This window comes from Adiantum capillus-veneris, chromosome 17 (assembly GCF_014529385.1).
Source record: "Adiantum capillus-veneris isolate H3 chromosome 17, ASM1452938v2, whole genome shotgun sequence".
NCBI classification, from domain to species: Eukaryota; Viridiplantae; Streptophyta; class Polypodiopsida; order Polypodiales; family Pteridaceae; genus Adiantum; species Adiantum capillus-veneris.
The window spans coordinates 109,034,162-109,058,813 of record NC_140947.1 but is presented as its reverse complement, the minus strand read 5'-3'; the positions used below and the strand labels follow the sequence as shown (position 1 = coordinate 109,058,813).

The 24,652-nt window shown below is 44.0% G+C and overlaps 1 protein-coding gene across 2 annotated transcripts in view; it reads left to right on the top strand.

Annotated features, from left to right (window-relative positions):
* Positions 1–24,652, top strand: part of LOC147437855 (protein ANTI-SILENCING 1-like) — a 180,566-nt gene that overhangs the window by 119,256 nt on the left and 36,658 nt on the right. The window contains exons 9-11 of one of the 2 annotated variants that reach the window (XM_086487291.1): positions 9,440–9,556; positions 9,650–9,698; positions 20,013–20,386. In XM_086487291.1, the coding sequence (XP_086343417.1) occupies positions 9,440–9,556; positions 9,650–9,698; positions 20,013–20,041 (195 nt within the window). In that variant the 3' untranslated portion in view covers positions 20,042–20,386. Of the gene's footprint in view, positions 1–9,439; positions 9,557–9,649; positions 9,699–20,012; positions 20,387–24,652 lie in introns of those variants that run through there. The other variant, XM_086487292.1, reaches the window with a different exon arrangement.

The window sequence follows — 24,652 nt, the reverse complement described above, 5'->3', positions numbered from 1 at the left end:
ACAAGGGGAGGTTGGGCAAGCCCTTCTTTCTTGGGTTTCTTGTCACTCTTCAAAAACGCGATTAGGAATCGACACACCCAAGTGGACTTGGGTTACGTGCGATTGCAACAAGCAATTTTTTTTTTTGTGGTTCTTTCCTCGAGTGATACAGAACACTGCCAAAGCTTTGATACCAATGTAAGGTGCAGCGGAAGTGAATGTTGAACTTTGCTCAAGATAAGTGCTTCGAACTGTGCTCAAGGGTTCCTTTTACTTACGGAAGGGACAGCCTTTCGTTTCTTTAGTGAGAGAGTGCAAGTGATCACAAACAAAGTGAAAGACATTTGAATAAAGGTGCTGAGACTGAGAGATAGAGAGAGAAGAATACGACACTAGAATGTTGTCAAACCCTCCTCTTAAGGGTCTCACTCTCTATGGCGAGAGAGGTCTACTATTGATTGCACAAATCTCTACAATGGTCTAAATGCAATGGCCATGCCGACGATGTCGACGGCGATGATGACGACGACGACGACGAGACGGGCTGAAATTTGAAAACGCTAGGGGCTGAAATATGCAAATCTTCTATCTGCTGAATTCTGACTCTATGTAGGTGACGACCGCGATGACGACGACGCGACGACGATGCGCTGAAAACGCAGATGCTGAAATCTGCGAAGAGCGGGCTGATTCTGCAAACGTTGGCTGATCTGATCGTACGGTGAGGATCTGCTCCGGAAAGGTGAGATCTGCGACGTTTGGGGGCTGCGGTGCGGAGTCTAACTGCTGAAAACTGAAAACGCTAATGCAATGGAGGTGCTTATCGCCGGAAATCTGCAAAACGCTAGCATGTAGTGCAAGCTTCTCTATCTCTCAGTCTCAGCACCTTCATTCTCAGTGTTTACCACTTTGTTTGTGATCATTTGCACTCTCTCACTAAGGGAAAGAAAGGCTCTCCCTTCTGTAAGTAAAAGGGACCCTTGAGCACAATTCGGAGCACTCATCTTGAGCAAAGTTCAACAGTCATTGCACCTTGCAGATCACCTATGCCGGAGTAGAACTGGGACCGATCTCCCCACTCCTCGTTGACGGTGTGTTCAGCGCCACGGGTTTCCTCCTGATGATGTACTTCGTTATCAGGGGTTGAACTTTTTCAGATTTATCACTCTTCTTCATGGTGTTGGAGAAATCTAGGCATGTGATAAGGCTAGGTCGAGGTAGAGGATAAAATCAGCAAATCTGCCCACTACAGCCGATATCAACCCCAAAAGAGTGAAAAACGCAGAAAAACCAGCAAACCGTCACTTTTTGTCGTGAAAAATCAGCACCACAAACTCGCACAAGTCACCTATCCGATTCAAGAGCACGCCGTGGCTCTGATACCATGTCAAAGGTGCAACGGAAAATGGTAAATCAGGTGATGAACTTGTCTGCAACCGCGTGCAAACCACCTCACCGTACTGGGCAGCCAATAGATCTCGGATCTACCGTGATGGATCTCCTCGTTGTCAAGCTCCTAGCGCGTACCGCCCACGGAACGGGCACGGGTAACTAAACACGCATGTAACCACATGTGTAGGGGCTCAATGCGTAGAGAAAAGGGAGCGCTAGGAGAGAGAAGAGAGATCGATGGCAAAACGCTTAGAGAGAAAAACGCTAGAGAGAAAAACGCTAGAGAGGAATTCGCCGCACGCCAAAATGCTAGAGAGAGAGTATGCCCAAACGTTGGATCTCTGCACTGAAAACACATGCCAAAGGAGGGAGGGGGGTACATATATAGGCAAATCACAGGTTTGCTCTACCTCGAGCAAAACTCCACGATTCCATAAATGGCCTAATACTGCTAAGAAATATGTAAACGCATTGAAAGTGAGCTGACACACATATTTAGTAGCAAAACTGTAAAAGACTCGAAACTCTGACCACAGGAACCTTAGGAACGGAGGTCCAGCCTATCGGGTGAGCAACACAGTGAAGTGCACTGCGGTGAACAAGTACGTCTAAAGTAAGTACGATTGGGCACAGCGACAAAACAACCCTCACTCCCTAATATTGGAGCCACCACCGGACAAGAATCTGAAGTCAAACACCAATATGATCCAACTATTAACTTTCGAGGACATATTGTCAATCCGTTCAAAGATGGGCATGAACTAATTTTATGGAAGCTTTATCGTGTGGAACGAGTTATTTAAGCCTCACGTTCACAAGTCAAACAACATGATGCAGGTGCAGAAATTATTATTGTTGATTTGTTTTTGGATTCATTAACTTCTTTGGAATCAATTGATGAAGACAAAGATGATTTTGAATAGGAAATTTTTCCAAGTGATATTTCATTATTAGATAAAGATATGGGTGCAGATTTTGAGTTGAAAGACGATTATGTTTTTTTAAAAAAATTCTTTGATGGACAATGATATGTCTATTGCAAGTCATGAAGTGACAGTTTCTGAAGATGATTGTGAAGAATTTTGGGATTCCTTAATAAATGATGATTGCAATGTCGGTCAAAATTTTTCTTCAATGATTAGTAAAGTTGAAGTTACCCCCTCCAAAGAATGTCTTAAGAAGATTTCCTCTTCGCCGAACGTTTCGTAGTTATTGCATGATTTGCAACTGGAAGTTTTACATCACATGAAGGATTTGGAAGATCACTCTCTTGTTGCAGTCAACCCTATTAAGCCACGTTCCTTTAAATGATACAATGACATAAGATTTATCAGTTAAAGCAAAAAGGATTTGCAAGAGGCAAAAGTTCAAGACAAAGGTTCTAGATAACTCAAAGAGTGAATGATACAATGACATAAGATTTATCAGTTAAAGCAAAAAGGTTTTGCAAGAAGCAAAAGTTCAAGACAAAGGTTCTAGATAACTCAAAGAGTGAAATATTTTAGAGATTCAATTCTTTTCCAAAATTCTATCAACATTAGAAGTCATTTCTTTAACTGAGGATCTCATTTTAAGTGGGAGGGAATGTCAGGATTGTGACGCATACTCCATCCGTATGTTACCTTCTTTTACTCGATTCTGTTGTAGATACGAATATAGACAAGAATGGAGACCCTTGTCTTCGAAAGGGTGTGTCTCTTTGCCAATGCTTACACCTCTTTATCGAATGGTTGCACCCTTACACCGAATGGTCACAACTATTGGTCAAAATTTAACTCTTTAGTCTAGAGTGATGTCTCTTCGTCAATAGACATGGCTCCCAACCACATGACGAGAGAGACAGAGGGCGACCTATCGCTGCCGAGTAGACGAACAGAACTCACAACTGCCTGCACGCGCGCACACACTTTTTTTTTTTGTAAATCAATTTGATTTAACTAACTGTGGGAAACCTCAAAGAGAGGAAAACCCACCAAAAAGATGTACAAGGAAAGGAACACAACAATGTTCAACTGTACAAAATATCTAAAAGCATTCATAAGAAAGCTGATGTATCTCCGCCGTGATATCACCTACTTCCAAGGCAAACCGCAGAGACTGCCGAAGGGAAATCCTGAAGAAAGGTAGAGGATCCGCATGAATGCTATGGAACATATAGCCATTACGTTGTCGCCACAGGCTCCAATATGCCAAAACCTGACCCACATGAAGAAGACTGCAAAGCCTTGCAACGCCGGCGAGAAGATACCAAAAACCCAAAACCGCTTATGGAAGACCGGCGAGGGAAAACGTAGCCGCATACACGCAGATACCTGACGAAGGAAATCTCGAGTGACACAACAATCCCACAAGAGGTGACAAACATCCTCCTCGGCAGATAAGCAACGAACACGCGATGAAGGGCCGACACGGCGCTTCCGAAGAAAGGTACCCACTGGGAGCACACCAAGTAAACACCGCCAAAGAAACAACCGCTCTTTCAACGGCAAACGGCTTTTCCATATTGCAGATATAATCGTACGCCACCAAATGTCCGATTTATGCATGTGCCAAATAGTGTTGCAATGATCAGCAATCCATGGACGAGGCAGAAGAAAAGCATATGCTCGACCAACAGAAATATCTTGAAATGGCATATCCCCAAGCTTCCAGTCAGACATTCGATCACCATCAGCCATAGGTGAAACGTGCAAAAGACCTGTCAACATTTGTCGTAATTCTCTCCAAAACTGGCGATAATGCATGCCCAATCCAAAGCGGCGAGCGGCAAATGGAAACTCGAAAGTAAAACCAACTGCGTCCACTACATCCCCAACCACTCAAATGCCACGGCAAGAGAGAGAATACGCCTGGCGAGGCGAGCGGTTGACCAAAGTAAGAGAAAAAATCCGACTGCAATGGAGGCTCTGCACGAAGTGAGTTTCCTTCCCTCCGAGCATTCCATGAGAGATGAATCATAACCTGTTTCCATGCTGAAAGCAAGGTGGAAGAAAGCGGGCATCCAGGAATATGACCATCCATCTTACCAAATACTGCCTTCCACATGGATGATTGCCAGTGACCAAATGTAGATGTAACCACATGCTGACTCAAGTGTGCAAACATAAGAGTCCAAGGCTGAGATTGATGCACAAGTGTAGGCAAAAGCATAGCGTTACTAGCAATGACATGCCTACGCAAGTCCAAAATATTCAAACCACCAAAGCGCTTTGGTGTACAAAGTTTTGCCATCGATATTAAGCGCAAACCTTTCTTGTGAGCACGCGTTTGCCATAAATGAGACAAAATGGCCGACATGAGAGAGTCAAGACAATGCCGGGGCCAATGCAACAATGGCAAAAAGAACTGAACATATGCCATGAGGATACTCTGGACAATTCGCAGGCGAACATGTAGCAGCCAGGTAGAAAGCTTCCAGTAATGCAATTTAACATTCAAGCGATTCATAACCCAATCCACTTTCTGCTTGTGAGTAACATTCCAGCCAATTGGATAACCCAAATGCCTAGTGATTACATTTGGAAGAACAATCTCTCATGGCCACAACAGAGCATGCCAATCACAAGAACGAAGCGGCAGGAGCTTTGATTTACGGAAATTGACTTTAAGACCAACTGCAAGCGCAAACAATTCCAAAGCGTTCATAATCTCTTGAACATCGTTTTGCTGATTGCGGGGCATAAATAGCGAGTCATTTGCATAAGCCTGCCCAATAAAAGTATGACCCGAAGGTAGTTGCAAACCATGAAGACGCTGCGTAGAGGTCAAGTGATCAAGATACATCAACAAAGGATGAGAAGCAATTGCATACAGCAAAGCACTAATAGGGCAACCTTGTCGACCCGAACAACCAAGCGGCCACGATTCTGTCACTTCCCCTTCCAGAATTCCCGAAGACGTACTACAATCATACAAGAAATAAACCACATTAACCAACTTAGGACCAAACCCGAGACTTCTCATTGTGGCAGCAATGAAGTCCCAATGCACAGTGTCAAAGGGCTTTTCAATATCAACTTGCATGACCAGCACATCTTGTTGCGTATACTTAGCATATTCCATGCCAATCATAAGATTGGCCAAATTATCCATGATATGACGACGAGGAATGAAACCATACTGAGCCTGATGAAGTCCTGTAAACATTTAGTCCTTGATGCGATGGACCAACATTTTAGCCAAAATCTTGTATATCACCGGCATCAGAGTTATGGGCCGCCAATGAGAAAACTGCTTGCAAAGCGCTCGCTTGGGCAACAAGTTAAGTAAGCCCTCTTTCCATGAAACTAGTAGATCTTGTTTTTCCCATGCCACATTTATCATGAAGATCAGGGGTTGCTCAAGAGCATCCCAAAACGAGAGGAAAAATTCCACAGTAAGTCCATCCCAACCAGGAGATCTCCACCGACCCAATGCAAGCAAGGCAGCATGCAATTCGGCGACAGAGAAAGGATCCTCAAGGTAGTGTGCCTCCTGCGAAGATAAGATCGGACGAACATAAGAAAGCAACAATTGACGCGCTCGACAAGCTGCCGAAGACGGCTGAGATGGAGCAGCAAACACCTTACGGTAATGTGAAACCATAACCTCAGCAAGTTCCCTCTTCGAAGAAGTCCAAGCACCCGATGGAAGCATAACCCGTTTAATCGACTGTGAGACTCTCGAATGATGCAAAAGCTTAAAAAATTTCTTCGAAGCACAACCTTTATCCATAAAGGCCTGTTGACGTGCACGCGTCTACCACTTAGCAGGCTTCCGCTTATCATTTTGCTGAATACATACTTCAGCTTCACATAACTCCGTCATTTCAGAATCAGACAATGGGCGGAAATCAGCCAATTGTTGTAATCGTTGACTAACCTGTTTCGCATCACCGACATTCTCCCGAATGCGCTGCATATGCTGCCTACCATAGTCAGAAATCACACTTTGTACTCGCATGACAAAACGATACCAAGCAGCATCCAAATCAATATGCATTTGGGCCAACAACGGAGGAATAATATCGACAACCATGTGACGAAAAGCTTTATGAGTAAGATAGGCATTATTAACATGCAACAAACGTTTCCTGTGAAGAGCCTGATCACAAATAGACTGTCCAAAATACAACGACAGCAAAAGAGGATAATGATCCGAAAGCTGCAGAGCATAATCTATCCTCATATCACATACAAATTCTTCATACTATTGCCCATTAAGCAAATACCAACGATCCAATCGTGCTCTATAAGAGGAGTAAGCAGCATGCTGAAAGGTGAAACCGGAGGCATTAGGATGCAAAGAACGCCATATATCAATCATTTGAGCAGAGGCAACAAAATGATCCCAATTATGTCTCTCCGCAAGCAACATATGCGAATTTCCTGTGGTATTGTCAAGCAAACCAGGACTATTATTGAAATCTCCACACAAAAAGGCATTCGATGTCCATGGGCGAGAGGAGATTTCCCGCCACAAAGCAGCTCTTTGCCCAGAGGCCGTAAATGCATATGTACCTCCAAATTCATGAACTCGACCATTCAACAGACACTGTACAACCATCCACCGACCATGCCTGTCATTGTATAACAAAACAAGCTGAAGCTCATGTCGAATCATCATCAATACACCAGGGAAATTTTGCGAGCCAGCATACGCAATCCAATATCCAACAAAATAGGAGCATTGACCAGCAAACTCGTGCTGATTGTGCTCTTGCAATACAACTATGTCTGCCCTACATGTATGTACATAGTGCCAGGTCAGCCGCCATTTGTCAAGATTGCATAACCCACGCACATTGTATGAGATGCATTTAATATGACTTTGCATTGAAAACATATGTACAAAAGCAACGAGTATCAAAATCAAGTGGAGGTGCCCATAGACACGTCTCCATCCACCGCATCCGTACGAGGACCCAGCCTCTGAGTCAGGGCTGGAAACATGTCCACATTGTTCACATGCGATGTGGAAGCCTCACCGAGGAGTACATCTTTGTAAGAGTGCATCGCTTTGTCCCATGCATCAATCAGCGTGCGATTGTCATTACATGGAAGTTGCTTAAACGATGCATTCTTGTTAGCATTAACAGAAGGAACGTAATTACGAGAAGAAAGTGGCATGCAAATCTTCAGTACTTTTTTCGGCACCACCCATGTGTTGACATCAGCAGGTCCAACATTTTTGCCTTTAGCAGCAGTCCCATTCCCAAGATCAGTAACTAGTTGTACCTTGCCTTTCCCTTTGTCCACATTCGAAGTCACTTTAGTAGTAGAAACTCCACTTTGTTTAGCTTCACTTGTGGGTTTTCCAGTAGGGATAGAGGTGGACAAAGGAACAGCAGATGGAGGGGGTTGCAAGACCGGCTCTGGACATTCGGATTGCATATGACCAAACTTGCCACATCGAAAACATGAATTCGCAAATTTTTTCCATTTAAGTTTAAACGGGCGCTTGCCTACCCATGGATCACCTGAGTCAACCATAATACCATCAGGGGTAATCTTGTTCGTGTCCCATAGAATACAAAACCTGTTGGTATTCGCATCCAATTTGGGAGGGCAGATAACCTTTCCAAGCTGCGCAGCCAACAACGGCAGGAAATGTCTCCACGTGCGGGGGAAATCAACAATTTCCACCCACACCGGGCATTTGTGACGAATCAGACTCTGGTAGTTTTTAGTGAGCGCCCATGGGAGAACATGTGTCATCTACGTATTAAAAAAGAGGGGGGACATCTCAAGCAAAAGATTTTGAGCTTCCATATCTGCGAGCAAAACTTCATAAAAGCCACGCGCCCCGAAGTAGACACCACGGATAGCTTGTTGCTTAAGGAGAAAATCGACCCATTGGTCGACATCTTGCGCAGTAGGCATTTTCCCCGGGAAAAACAGAATAACTGCGTTCATAGCGTACTGCGCAACTGGGTCCATGAGGTCCTGTACCGGAATGCGCACCTCAAGAGCAGGCGCCTGACCATTCCATGCTTGTCGAGCCTCCTCAAAGTCCTCATACAAGCATGCCTTGATCTCAGAAGCTGCCTCCGACGCTGGTTCCATCGCTTTCCGACGCTTAAAGACGCACAGTGAGTCAAAAATAAATTAAAAGAAACCCCTACTTCGAACAAAACTGATTGGCAAGACAATTCCGCAATCTACTGTGAAGAAAACCTTTTGCAAATAACTGACTAACCACAGCTCTGTACAAACTTCACATAAGGCAGCAACCAAAACCACATGAATATACATCTGTTGAATTCTGCCCAAAAAACTGGAGCTTGACCGAAACTCTAACCTGTATACAAAACTGTCCCGCTGGTCTTTTCTGGTCCTGCACAGCTAGACCCGACAGAACATCACCGGCCACCAGTAGGTGTGCGAAACCTGCGGCTCTGTCACTGATAAACTGGCTGGGCAAGACTGCACTTTGCAGCAGCGACGAGCAGGAGGGTACGCTAGGTAAGGGGTGTGCAGGGGCAGTCACGCAGGCAACAGTCACGGGCTGCTGCTGCGCGCAGCGTGCAGGGAATTCCACGACAGAGGGGCAGATTCGCGCGCAGAGGAACTGTCCCACACACTCACACACACCAAGGGGCGCTGGCACAGCACGCTGTGGCAGCGCGCTGCGACAGGACAGCAGTAGGGTTCGCGCGCGCAGGCTCCCAGAGCTCCCGTCACTTTCTAGATTTCACACACACACACAGAGAGAGAGAGAGAGAGAGAGAGAGAGAGAGAGAGAGAGAGAGAGAGAGAGAGAGAGAGAGAGAGAGAGAGAGAGAGAGAGAGAGAGAGAGAGAGAGAGAGAGAGAGAGAATCCCATACTCGCCCGGATTTGCTAGAGAGAGACAAAAATATCTTGCATTCATAATGCAGCCGTTTTTCTTTTCGCTTTCGTTTCCTCTGCGGGGTACCTCTTGAGATCCCCCCTAACAAAACACTTTGGCCGACCTACTAGACTAACATTGCAAATTTGACATGCTAGGTGCCCAAACATTTTTTAAAAACAGATTAAAGTCATTCTATTTTGCCTTTGTGGTGAACATGAAAACAAACATCAGATTAAGTTTTCAGTCGTTTATTTGCAGAAGAAGGCAGTGTCCACTTCCCATTGTTCTCAGCCAAATACGATAGAATTTGAAATGGCAATGGAATGGAGACAGTTGCAAGAAATCACACGAACTTGTCGAATGGAGTTGTTCAAGGTCGGAACTTAAATTTGAATGCTTGAAATGTGTTCTGCACTAAGAGGTACCAATCGCAAATTCTTACTTATCAAACCTGACATTTCTACACAGAAGCAAAAAAAGGAGCTCAATGACATCAGGAACCATGGCAACAGTAAAGGTATGTTTTCAGTTATCCCTGAAGAACTTATACTGTAATAGGAGTGTGAAGCAAAGAGTTCATTGTATCCAAGCATGCTGCAACTGTCCACATTGGGCAAAATGGTTTTATTGTTCTGCATGTAATATCGTTAGGAGTTTCTATTCTCCAAAATGTTGGCCCCAGCATAGAAACTGCCAGGTCATCAGCTAGGCTGCCACGTCATTATGGACGCATTGTGATGTGCGCTGCAAAATTTGGGCCGTTTAGTTGGCTGTCTGGGTGTCTTTGTTCTGCTCCAGTCGGCTCTTCTCCACCTACGTCATCATTTTGTGACAATCACATCTCATGTGGAGCCCAACACAGTTTGCCCTTGCCCTTTTGTAGGCATGCTTGCGTGCCTCCACTTGAAAAGTGATTGGGTGTATGGAGCCGGCTCCTTTTTTTGTTGATTATGTATGCCAAATGGGTACTTGGTCAGCGTGTGGAATGCTTGCTGTGTGCAAAGACATGTTCAATTGGAAGGCAATTTGTCTACTGGAGGGTGTGATTGTGGGTAGCGTGTTCTGGCCGTGCGAACTGAGGCCGACGGGGGCAATCACAAGCTAAACAGCCAAAAGCATGGCATCCGAGAGAATGATCTCGACAGTGAGTAACCACCATTTTCTGAGAGTGAACTGGACCCCTCCACTCCAAGTCAAGGCAGTAAGGAGACTATGTATCCCCTGTACCATAAACCTAGACTTCTCAGGTGCCAATACTTGCAAGAGGCTACAACAAGAGATCCTGGAATCATATGTCAGCAAGCTACTATTGCTGAAGGAGGTGGTGCATGGTTTTTGGAAGATAAGGAAATGAGAGGATAACGGAATCGTTTTCCAACCGTCAAACTTTTCTTCATAGAACTCTGGCATCCACCTCTTGAAGGCCAGAAGATGAGAGTATGAGTCAATTGGCAAGCGGGCAAAGATGGACTCTGAACAATGGGCATACAAAAGGTGGACAATGAAAATGGCGTGGCCCATCATGATAAGCTCTAAGATGTGGCCAAAAGAGCCACCCAATAGGGACTCGATCCTCTCTGGATATGGGAGCTACACCAAGTGACGACCCAATGTTTAACCAAAAACAACACTGCACTGTAGCATCAATGTGCTATGTCCTTGTCCTCCCTGCACTGGTTTCTCCAGGTGATAGGTCGAGGAGCATCGACTAGAATGGAAGCCACCATGAAGGAGCAGTGATGAGGTTGATACAGGTCAAAATTGCCGGGTACAATGAATCGGAAGGAACTCTAGCGATGCAGTGTTTTCATATTACGTTTCCCCTCCTTGGAGGAGGAGTTCTTGAAGAAGAGGCCAACCCTCAAGAAGACAAGTATTTTTCTCGGTGATGATCTCACCCTCTCACAGCTGGCTCACATGAGAGAGTTGATGCCAGAGATTACAGCAGCAATGGAGAAGAGAAGGGAAAGATTGTCTTCTACAGAGATAGTCGGGTGGTGATTGTACAACGTCGCTTTACATGATGATGTGAGACCTATGGGACCATATTGAAGATCGCAGCCAGGAATTGTAATGGATCTTATAGGCTGGATGTGGGCAGCTTTGAGGATAGCTTTTGGGATAGGGACATTATATTCTTCTCAGAGACTCATCAGGCCCCTGGATAGATGATGCCACATGTCACGGGATATAGATGGGAGACGGCTTGCCGGATTGACACAAGATTTGAGCATGGGAGCAGAGGATCAGGGGGAGTAGCAGTATTATTTAGGAAAGAGCTACAACCACTTCTACACATTGTACAAAGAGACGATCACGCTAGATACATGTGGGTTAGGCTGAGGGCCGACATAGGCCAATTTTTATACATTGCCATATGCCCCCCAGTACATCAGTCTATGCTGGGCCTAGAGGCCAGTCACCTTTCTCTATCCTAGACAATGACATATGGGAGTTTTCCAAGGATGGTAACATCATCCTCCTAGGGGACTTCAGAGGAGATGCTTAGAGGGCTAGATGTAGGAGATTTGGGGCTTGATAGACATTCATAGGACACGGAGCAGACAAAGTATGGAAGACATCTCATGGAGATGGCGTCTACACATGGTGTGGCGATAATTAATGGCCTACAATGTTTTCCTAGAGTGGCCAGTTTCGGAACAATCGAAGAAGGAACCCGCTCCACAAGGCTCGAATTCCATTCTTGATGTGCAGGGAATACTGAAACAGAAAAAGGGAACCGTCAGCTCCTTAAAGGTTGGGGACCCGTGAATAACTAGGGGGTGTTGATCCTCCACGACCCTGGATCAACGGACAAGTTTATCTCATTGGAAACTGCAAAACGCTTGGCCTCACACCGGCTCAGCTTGAAACTGTGGTCACTTTCCGGATTGGCATTCAAGGGGTTGACCACCAATGCAACTCCTGTGCAAGGACAACTTAATCTCAGGATTTGCGAGTACAAGGACCGCGAATCATTCTTGATGGCACCCGTCGAGGGATGTGATCACATCTTGGGTATGCCATGGTATTACCATATGCAATCGGTTCCAGATTATGTAAAAAGACCCTCCCTTTTGAGCATGAGGGCAAGAACATTAAAATTTTTGCTAATGTAGGGGATTGGCTATTCCTTAGTGTAAGCCATATCTCCATTAAAAAGGAAATAAAGAAGTGCGTTTTTGCTTACTTCATTTTCGCACAAGAAAAAGATAAAACTAATGAGGGTTCACTCTCTAGTTTGGACATTAAACGTTTTCAATTTCTTGAAAACTAAAAAGATTGTTTCACGGATTCTCTATCGGACAAGCTACCTCCGGAACGTCCGGAAGATCATCGCATTGATCTCGTACTGGGTAGCTCTCCCCCAAACCAACCCCCTTATAGGGTAAGTTTTGCCTAGCAAGACGAAAGTTTGAAGCTTGTCACAAACTATTGACTTCTCAAGCCACTAAAGAACGGAGCCAACTTGCAAATTCGGGTCGAGGGCCTAAAACTTGAGATAGAGCTGCATATTGATATGGGCAAGTAGGGTGAATGAACCGCCCTAGGGTCTTTTTGTGTGGGTCGGTCACTTAAAAAGTGAGCTTTAAGTTTATTAGGGCTTTTACCCATTTTGATCCCCAATAACCCGAGGAGCTTTAGGGAAGTTAGGGGATTATTGTACAAGTGTGCGGGTGCATTTTCGGGGCAAAAAATAGAGAATTTAGCATGTTGCAATTTCTCGCCAGGTTTGGGAAAGTGCTCAAATGCACCGGGAAAGTCACCTTTTGCTTGGGGATTTACCCGATAAAAGTGGAACAGCTCGTAGGAACTTACAAGATTTTCTCCAAAGTTAAATTGGATAGAGAAATACCGAAAGGGCCGCCAGTTTTTGGGGCCATCACGGTGTCACTGCCTACTTGGAAGCACTCTAGCTCCTAGGCCGTGTTTCGCTTAAAGTGTAATTTGCAGTCGCATGCTTATTCGTGAAGTTCCTCTGTGTCATAAAGTTTACAATGTAAAGACAGGGTGAAAGCTAAAGTCTACCGCCCTCTAGCGAGTCTACGGGCCGGTTTCACTATTTTATCAGAGCGCTTTTCTCGTGCAGAGGCTCATGCCTTCCTTTGCTCTTACTCCCTCGCGAAGAGGAAGCGCTTCTGCAAACAAACACTCAAAGATCAAGACATGAAAAAGCGTGACCTATGAAGTTTCGACACTTGGAATGCAACTCGGTTCTCGAAAAGCAACTCCTCCGAAGAGATCTCTACGCAGAGAACCTTCTCTTCCAATCCTAGACTCGGGTTCCTTCTCATAAATCAGCCCCATCTACAACATCTATGGGCTGAAAACAGAGAAAAACAGCAACTTGTCATGATGGAAACACTCTCTGATGGCACTTCTTTGCGATGGAACTCGCCTCCTTGATCTTGGCGACATCTCGTGCACTTGGGGCAGCCATGGAAGTCACTGCCAGCGTCATCTCTGCTGCTGAACTTGCAGCAGCAAGGGCTGAACTGTAGCGTTGGCATTTCTAGTGCCTGAGAGCGTGAGAGAGTCTGCTTTGAAAGCTTGTGGCAGCCAACACAAATAGAGGTGATCTTTTTGGCAGAAATGGGACAGAAAGGGGGCACGTAGTGTTAGGGTAAGCCTAACTTGTGGCTTATATGGGAAATCCCTCTAGCCACCTAAGAAAGGATAGATGATGAGATGGTCCAATAGCAAGAGGATGCAACCTCTCTAGTCAATGATTGTAAAGCACTAAGCCTATTTAAGAGGCTATTCTTTAATGAATCAATTGCACTATTGAGTTCTATCCTTTGTGTCTATACTCTACACTAATGCTTTTGCACTTGGCATAGCCTAACCCTAATCTCCATCTCTCTAACCTTAACCCTAACAACATGATCAAGCTAAGGCTCCATCCTCCATAGCCTAATGCTACACCATTGGCGATTAGGGAACATGCTTTCCAACACCTAGAACTAGAGAGAGAGAGAGAGAGAGAGAGAGAGAGAGAGAGAGAGAGAGAGAGAGAGAGAGAGAGAGAGAGAGAGTGGGGCCCCGTCTTGGTTTTTGCTGCTTTTTTTAACATGTGGCTGCCTAGTTACTAAGTGGGCGGCCGGCCACTTTTAAAAATGGTTTGAACTTGCTACAAAACTCAGTAAAAGCTTATAAGCTGGAAACCATGGTTACACAATTGCAACCCAAGCATTCTTGGATGAATCTCAGGCACAGATGTAGTGCAAACATAGACTTCTTTACAGGAAAGCATCTACGTTCCCAAAAAGCAACTCGCTTTCTCAAAAAGCAACTGTATTTCCTCAAAGTATCCTTTGAACCCATCTTCATTCGAGTGCTTGCTCATTTCTTGTGCACATTTCTAACTCCGTTCGGAATTCCTCCTGACTATGGAATATTCCCTTCCAATCGTCACCCACCCTGTGACGCATCGCGAATACCCATCACCTAGTCCTTTCTCACCGAACTTATGATACAATCTCTCCCTGTCACCCCATCTGATGTACAGATCACAAGTACCCGTTCTTGGTGGCCCTACAGATATTCCCATTCTCAGTGCTCCCATCATTTCTCTGAATGACACACTAGAAATATCTGTACTCGGATGTCTCAAGTGAAAAAAACCCTCACTTATAATTTCAATAATTATTTAGAATTATTTTTTATGATGTCCCCCAAGCAAGAAAAACCCTCTCACTAATGAATCCAATTAATTTTCATTTAGAATTATATTTCCTTTAGATAAAGCTGAGTTAGCAACGTGTGAGGTTGGTATGCTACCAGAGGAGTAGGGGAGAGAGAGAGAGAGAGAGAGAGAGAGAGAGAGAGAGAGAGAGAGAGAGAGAGAGAGAGAGAGAGAGAGAGAGAGAGAGAACCCAGAACGATGATGTGGCAAGAAAAGCGGAAGCCCTATGATGCTAACGTGGCAAGCTTTTGGACGGTAGTTACGAAAGCATGTGACATTGGGCTCTTGAGGGCAATTGCTTTTGTATTACTAACGTGGTCATGTCAAATATGGGCCTTGGGGGTCACTTCTTGCAGATCAATGCATGGTTGCGTCGTTGCGGACTGACCCCTTGGCAGCCGTATTTTGTGACGTCATTAATATAAAAAGAAGCATCGAAGGGGCACTAGACATTGGGGCTAATACAGTTGGAAGTGGAACTTCGCCACTTCGTGTGTGAACTATAGATTGTTTTGTAATTTTATCTTTTTTTAGTTCTATTCGAATGTCTATTGTGGATTTATCGCCTCGCCGACGGCTTGTTGGTTACAAAAGGCCTAGCCACTCAATGGAGTGAAACATAAATTTTCCAAGCGGCATCTTTATAAAAGGCGCTCCAAAACTGGTAACACGAGAGAAATGTTATAAATGAAATGTTATATTAACGTCTTCAAAAGGCCAAAGTGACCTATGAGACAAGAAAGTTACAATGTGGTGGATTTGATACAAAGTCAGAGTAACTAGATGACAAAATGATAGAATGACAAAATGAAAAAATAAAATACTATGGAATCATGAACTGCTAGGTGTGGACTAAGCAGCTAAACAGCTAGCTGGGATAGCTAGATCACATGAGATCCAGCATCGGTCGCTGGTGGATCTCATCAATCTCCTCCATGGTCAGTAGTCTGACCGGGCGTCGTGCATGTCGAGCCAAAGTAACCCGAATCCTCTGATGCAGCCTCCGTCAATGCTGTGTAGTCCTTTGCAATCGTGGGCGTCTGGATCTCCCCAGCTCAATCGCTCGATCAATCAATATGCCTTTGGTGTAAAGCGACGGGCTCTGGTGTGGTAGTAACTCCTCTCGGTGTCCAGTGGCAGCTCTAAAGAAGTCTGTGGTCTGTCTCTGAGTCTGGCTAGCCTCTCCTCTCATCAGGCTCTCTGTGTGTCTGCGTAGCTCGAGCAAAAACAAACCCAGGCATCTCTAATCCTCGTACCGCATGACTCTAGAGAATGGTCCAAAGCCCTCTCTGAACAAGCAATGGAATCGGCCTCGTATCTCGTAGTAGACGGGGCAGTGGCATGTGTAGTGCAACTCTGTCTCAGGCTCGATGTCACACAGGGGGCATGTCCTGGCCTCTATTGGTACTCCGCTGTATCTCCTAGTCCCGATCCGCAACTGGTGTGAAGATGTGCGTATCTGGCCAATAGCACATCGTATCCCATGAGACAAGTGGGTGTCCATGTATCTGGGCCTCGTCACAAAACCATCCTTCGTAAGCTAGAGGAGATGCTCTCTGTAGAAAGCCATCTTCGTGCCTAGCTCTTGTGCTGGCTGTATCCATGTCCTCTTGGTGTCTAGCTGAGTCAAGTCTTGGCGAATGAGCCTGGTGATCTCGGACTGTGTAAGAGTCAGAGAGGGTGCATCCAGTGAGTACTGGAAGGGAGGCAATCTGTCTATGCTGAACCCATGCGGCTGAAACCATGATGTCATCTCCCCGTACCAGCATGTTGTATCTCCCTGCATGGCTAACTGTCGAGAGGACTCAAGTGCAAGGCGTGCATAGCTGTCTCTGGGAAGTTCCCACATGCGGTGTATAAAGGAGACAAATCTGGTGAGCGCCTCAACCACCAGTTGGGGGGCAGCTAGCTCTGCTCGTACAATCGTGGTATTGAAGCCTTGGCTCTAATGAGCAGCGAGATCATAGAGACCAGAGGCTTCTCCATGTCCCCCCATCCATCACTGCGGCCTGTCCTCCCATGATGATCCAGTGAAGGTCCCCAAATCTCAGCTCCATAAAGCAATGCAGAAGCCACCAAAGTGTCAAAGAGCCAGAGCTTCGTCCGAGGCTCCTGAAACTGAACCTGTAAACACATCCTTTACAATCTACCCAATGCTACATGGGCTCTGGTCAATCTAGCCTCTGCTGCCCCCCTCAATGAAAATGCTGGCCCACTAAAAACCACTCCAAGGTAAGTTTAAGCATCTGTATACTCCACCTTCTCCTGGCCGTATGTGAAGGCAGGTGCTGACCTCCTGATCCACTGTGGGGTGGTATTAAATACTATGACCTTTGTTTTACCAAGGTTGATGGACAAACCACTTCCCTGAGCAAACCTATCCAAAGCATCCAGGTCACGTTGCATCCCCTCCGGAGAGTCGGAGATCAACACAATATCATCAGCATATAACAATAAAGGAATCCATTTCCCTGCCAGCTGTGCACCTCTATCACCATCTCTCTCAATGTAGTCAGAAACCTCATCTACATACATACCAAATAGAGTAGGAGAGAGCGGGCAGCCCTGCTTCACCCCAATAGTGGAGTAAACCGGTGTGGATAGACCCTCTGAGGTGCGTACATGCCCCACTACTGACCTGTATAATGCCGTGACCCCCCAAATGAGCTCTTTGGGTACTCCCATCTGCTGTAATCTGTGCATCAATCTAGCTCTGGGCACTGTGTCAAATACTTTGTTGAAATCCACAAAGCTACAATAGAACTGTCTCCCACACGATCTGCCCTCCTCAATGATGGCTTCGAGTGTCAAGATATGGTCAAGAGTAGAAAAACCCCTCCTGAAACCTGCCTGCCCAGCTGCGCGTATCCCCCTCTTTGTCCATCTACTCAGCTGCTGCTCAAGAATAGATGCGTACAACCGTGCCAATGTGTGTCCAATCATGATAGTGCGATAGTTCCCAGGCTCCATAGGGTCTCCCGACTTGAAGATAGGTACAATAGTAGATAGGCTCCAAGTATCAGGCAAGCCCTCACACATGGCACGGTTAAACATAACTGCTAGAAGCTCTGCTAGTAAATCTCTGGCATGTGTGAAATGCTCAGCCACTAAGCCATCATGATCATATGCTCTCCCAGTCCTCATCCTGTCAATGGCCTTCCTCACCATCTCAGCGGTGAAAAAAGCACATGTGTGTGGGCATGAATCGGGGGAGTCGGGAAGGGGGGCCTGCTCAGGAACTGTGTACAAAGATGATGCATACTAGCCCCAAGCCTCTGTAGGAGAGAGAGAGAGAGAGAGAGAGAGAGAGAGAGAGAGAGAGAGGCCCAAAAATGCAGAGAGAGTTTCATACAACATGGTTGGAATACAAGGGGGGCCACGGGCACTGCTAGTCTGCTACACCTCTCTCATAATACCCCACGACCTAAAAATGGAGGGATGCTACAAAAAAATGTCACATCACCATAAAACTGGCATGCAAGATAAAGATGCCACTTGGCAAATTTATGCCACATCATTGGGTTGACAAAACTAGTGAAAACTGCAGCATAGAGACTTTGACCCTGTGGAAACTCATGAACAAGGATCCTGCCTCATACAAGCATATTGGTTGGACAAATACATGGCTCATACTGTGAAAAAGGTTGACGTTACGGCATGGCACAGCCACAAAACAACCCTCACTCCTTAATCTGCCCCTAGGAGATATTGGAGCCACCACCGGACAGAAGATGAAACTCTTTAACATATATGCGATCCGATGGTGTACAACCCTCGCTCAAAACAACATTCAAGCTACTGCCAATCTCTGTGGTACGCAGTTGAAACTCTGGCAATAGTCTTGAAAACTTGGCTGTAATTGCTATACCATCGCCAAGGCTAGCTGGATCCATCCCCTGCTTGCATTCATATAAGTACCAATAAGTTGTGATGAAGATGAGGGCACACAATGCTAAACTAGCCTCGTCTGATATTGCAAACTGAACCCCTGTCCCCAATGGAGAGGCGATCACAATCCTAGGAATAGGTGGCATGAGGAAGGCTGCTTTGAGCAAGTCTAGAAGCTAGCTTGCTGACATCCCATCTCTGACTACCAGCACTGAATTGTGAATGGAGCTGAGTGTATACGCTGATAGTTTTAGATAGAGACCATTTGCAGAGGATTTTTAGAAATCGCTTGAGGTGTCCTCGGTTCTTCCCTAGGAAAGATACTGATTTGACATAGCAACGAACCGACCAATCGGTAATGGGATCCAGCGCTTCAAAATAACACACAGTTTTAGTTCAAAGTTTACAGAGCTCCCATGACTAAAGGGATCTAGCTCTTCACCCATCTCCTCCATTTGTTTTTGTTGTATTTTGTGAGGTTCGTGCTCCTCTAGCTACTAGCTCTCTACCATTATTTTTTTGCTGCTTCCGTGTGCCCCCAAAATCATCCTCCCCCCCGCCCCCCCAAAAAAAAAAGAAAAAAGAAAAGAGAGGGGGAACCCAAAGGCCCTACATTGTCATTAGTTTATGTCTAGGGTGTTCAATTTTGGAGCTAATTTTGCTCCGAGCAGTTATCATTCTTATGATGCTGTTTTGGGGTGATTTTTGCTTTTTGCAGACATAGATAGTCTCTCTCTCTCTCTCTCTCTCTCTCTCTCTCTCTCTCTCTCTCTCTCTCACACACACACACACACACACACACACACACGCACACACACACACACACACACACACACGTGCTCACACACACGCACTCACACACACACACGCACATGCGCACGCGCGCGCGCGTGCACACACACACACACACACGACATTTTTAATTTCATTGCCATCTGGTTAGCTGATAGGAAGCTTAAAACTACCATTCAGTTGTGCTCTGCAATTTTCCAAAGAAAACAATTTTTGAATGAAGAGAGGATTATCCAAGGGTTAATGACAGATGAAAGGAGGATAGGTGATTGGATGCTTTAGGAGGAGAAGTGTTGCTCTTGTTGAGGAAAGATACTCTTATTGTTATTCCAGCTAGAGTGGCAAGTTTCAGTAGGGACCGAGGAAGGATTCTCAGATGGAATAAGTGATAGATAAATTTACCAAACAACATTTTACTTTTCTGTTTTGAGTTCTTATAGGGAGTAATGTGGCTCTTATGTGCAGCCCAACGGTCAAAGGAGGAGAGAGTGTGAAGATGGTTGAGCAACAATATCATTGCCAATGCGAATAGTCATGTGTGTGCTGGACTCAGCCCGCCCGATCGCATCTCTGGAGGAAACATATCTTGCGGTGTTTGCACGATGGCTGACGTTCTTCTTTTGTGAAAATTCTTTGTTCTCTCCAATGTCTATCAAAATGAGTAGACTGCAAGATGGCGAGACGATGAGGCTATTGTAATTCTTGGCTAGTTTGCACCTTAGCATTCTTTGCTTCTGGCTTGTCCCTTGAGAAAGGAGGGGTTGCTGGGAATGTGAGTATGTTTTTTGTAAGTTTTAAAATATATGTCCTGTCGAAAGAAGCTGAAGATCTTGAGTTGCTGAATTGTTTATTTAGCTTTAGGTGCATTTTACATGTGTGTGTGCATTTTTTGGGTGTTTTATTCGTCGTTTCCTTCTCAGAGAAAGCCAGTGGTGAAACTTAACTGCAAGGAACAAATATTCTTGTAAACACCGGCAATGTGGGTGGTATAATGTGAAATAATGAGCCTCAAAGTTTTTGTCACCATGTGGTACATCGGCATTGAAGGATAGCCAAGTTGATTGTGGGGTCTAGTGATGCATCCTGAAGTAAGTGTTTTGCATGCCACATTGTAACGACTTCTTGATATCTCGCTTCCATCTCTAGCTCTATATTTTGCTTTCATGTGTCTTTTCATATCTACCTTGTGACATCATTCTCTGTGTGCATCTTATACGTGTAGCTCAAGGCGATAAAATGAGTTTGGTACACGTTTTAGCAAGCTAAGGTTCAGTGTTTTTGGTTGATTTATTTATGTGTGCGTGTAAATGCTACCATAGTCGAACCACTCTAAACCCTACACCTAGTACAAGTACTTGGTTTTCTCTGTGTCGGTGATCATTTCATGAGCTCGCTTCGAGTAGTCAAGGCATATAACAATCTATCTCAAGCTAAGAGGGTTTGGGCTAGTAAGCAACAGAGAAAAAGCTATGGCCTTTGATATGCTCATCTGTAAAAAATGGGTGGAATCTGCTTCATCAATTGAGCTTGAAGATGTTGGATGTTAATTGCTACAATTGATGGATCAAGGAGGGACCCTTTGAGCTGGAGAACAAATCTCTAGGTGATGCAGTGAGCTGGTTTTGTCTCTACAATTGGGTAGAGTTGTTGCAACAGAGTTGTAATGAAAATGGCTTATGAACTTTAAGAATAGTGGAATTAAGAGAATTAGAGTGAGCATTTTTGTGAGATTACTTTGAGAACTTGGAGGGTGAGCTTAATTGATAGTAGCAACATAAACATAGTACTTAATTAACTTGGCATGAACAATACTTTTGCAAGAAAGAGTATTAGAGAACATGACAATAGATGAGGACCGCATTTACTTGGAGCCGATCTCCCCTTCAAAAGACGTTTGTATTATAGATTCTTCCATCAAGAGAGACTTTGTTACAATACAATCTTTGTGTTCCTTGTGACCTTGGTGATGCTAGGAAAATGGAAAGCTTTATGCATCACGAGATTAACATAAACTTTGCAAAAATCATTAACTATCCTAAGCCTTAGTCCTAAGGCCTCAAACACCTTGGAAAGTGGAGAGAGCTAGCGGGGAATGAGAGTAGGGAAGATGAAGAAGAAACATTTCACAAGAGAAAGAAATAGTTTCTCAAATATCGTCACTCTTCTTGCTTAGTATAACATAATAGCATAGTAATGAAGATGAAGAAGATAGCAAGTTTAAGCATTGAAGCATGGCTCTTGGTTAGATTTGCATTCCATAGCCAAGAGTGTTGGTATAGGCTCTCCACTTCTCAACCAACTTGGAGAAGGAGATTGAGCTGTTGCATTTTGCATTCCACACAATGAGAGAATGTGTGTGTGTGGAAAAGTATACAACTTTCATAATGTGTTTGAATGCTATTGTTTAAATTTGAAAGGGATCCAATGAGAATTTAGATACATAAAAATAAATATTTAAGTTCTTTCTCTCAAAAAAAGAAAAAGAGGACATGTCCGAAGAAAATAATAAAATAATACGGGAGAGAGAGAGAGAGAGAGAGAGAGAGAGAGAGAGAGAGAGGTGTGGATCAAGTATGAGAGTGGCACATGAGGAGGATCGTTTGAACATACGTTTTTTATGCTTATTAAGTCATTTGGTTGAATGGAATACTTCAAGGATTTATTCAATCAAGCTAGCATGTGTCTTTTATGTCTCTTAAGTCATTTGTTTTGAATTGAATACTTTTAAGCCTTAGTCAATCAAGTATGGACGTTCATGCCTCTTGAGAACTTATATTTGAATTTAACATTTTAAAAACCTTAGTCATTTAAGCATAAAAATCATCTCAAGCTTTGGGTAAGGTTCCCACAACCACTTTAAGCGTTTTAGCACCTCATGCTTGAGGTACGATTTTCACCTCGAGGTTAGTCTTAACTTGCGTAAAATGACGTTTTAACACTAACTTTTGGAGGTCTTTAATGAAGCTAACCTTAAGGTCTTTTAACCTTTATTAGGTAGCATTGCTCTTTGACAGACCATCTCTCATTTGGATCCCTTTACCATTGGCTCCATGTTGAGATAGATCTATAAACACATGTCTATATTCTAACCCTTGTTCTCATTTATTATCATACATTAAATGATCAGTTTAATATAAGAAAATCATTTGGATTGGTTAGATATTAGATTTTATGACGTTACCTCTCTTTTGAAATCATAGTCGTCCTTGACCTTGAGGTAAAAGAGATAAAGCCATAGTTTTTAATCAATTTGTCTTAGCGGGTGGAGGATCCCTTTTTGCCCTACGACATCATTCCAAGATGGATAACTAATCCATTTGGTGCTTGGGAGACATAGATTTCGCAAGCATGTCTGCTCTTTAGTCCATTTGAACCTCCCAAGTAGAGTGACAAATTCTACACGGTGTCTGAGAGACGCCGTCATCACAAACATGATTCTTAGTATGCAAACTACTTAAATTTGTGCACAATAAAGAGAGAATTAGTCTTATAAGACAAAAACATTGATCTTTTAAAAGAAAATGTACATTTGCTTACTCTAATATAGCATTGTAAGCGTTGACAATGTTCATACTATCCTTAAGCTGGATTCGTTGTATCCGTTTAGCATCTTGAAAATGATAATTTTTGAACTAAATAAGATACCGTTGGATAATCTTACCATGTCGTAGTACCTTGTTTTCATGCCGAAAGATAGCTTCGGGTTGTAGCACCTCTTCTTGGTCTTCGATAATTGGTTCATTTGGAGGCTATCTTTTATAAGGCTTAAGTAGGCTCACATGAAAAGCATTGTGTATGAGCCAATGGTTAGGTAACTTGAGTTGATAAGCGACCTCATTGATTGGCTTCAAAATTTGAAAAGGACCATAGTGTCTTTTTGCTAGTTTAGCATAATACTTTTGATGGTCCGTAGGGTTTTTGCCCTTCGTTTGCCTCAATCGAGCCTTAGGAAACTTAAGTAATCATTTTCTTTGAATGTTAAGGCTCTTCTGTGCTTGTCAGCAACAACTTTTTGCTTTAGTTGAGAGATGGATATAGCCTCCTTAATCTTTTGAAAAGATGCTTGTAGGTCACGGCTATAATCATCCGCAGCAAAGATCTTTCCATGTACTTCAACTAGCAAGGGACTTTTAGGTCTTCCCTATATGATTTCAAAATGTTCTTTTCCCGCAGAAGTATAGATAGTATTATTATACGTATACTCTACAAGAGGTAAGTACTTTTTCCACTATAAGGGTTGATCTACCTTTGTAACATAGGTCTTTAGTAGATCAAGAATCGTAAGATTGACTATCTCACTTTGGCCATCTGTTTGTGGGTGATAGGCCGAAGAGAAATTTAATCTTGTACCTAAATTTTCAAGGAGACCTTTCCAGAAATTACTGGTCATTCTATGATCTCTATCTGACACGATAGATGTTGGCAATCCATGGTGTTTGAAAATCTGATATGAAGAGAGTTGCCATTTGGTGTGCCTTAATAGTCTTCTTGACAGGGATAAAGTGTGCTTGCTTGCTCAACCTGTTGACTATTGTCCATCTTCCCGTATTCCCATGGATAGACTTGGGTAATCCAAAGATAAAATCCATGGATATACTCTCCCATAGTGAATTAGGGATTCACAATGGCTAGAGTAATCCAGGTTGCCTCCCTCTATCATACTTGGTCTTTTGGCATACCACATATACATACTCTTGTATGTCCACTTTCATGGTAGGCCAATAAAAGTACGTCTCTACTACTTGAACAGTAGGTTGAATGCCTCTATGCCCCGCATAGGAGGAGCATGGGATTCATATATGATTTTCACGAACGGAGTGGGTAACACATAGCCTAAAAATTTGCAGTAGGGTCTAAAAATTTTCTTTATCAAACGATTGAATGTGGCAGGTGCATTGGTCAAGCCAAAAGGCATGACTAGATATTCATAAAGACCAAACGTTGTACGAAACGCGGTCCTTAGGATATCTTCCTCCACTATCCTTATTTGATGATAGCCACTTTTAGGTTAATCCTACTGAAGTAAGTAGAACCTTGTAGCTTATCAAACAGATCTTCTACCTGAGGTACGGGAAATCTGTTTTTGATAGTGATATGGTTTAGTG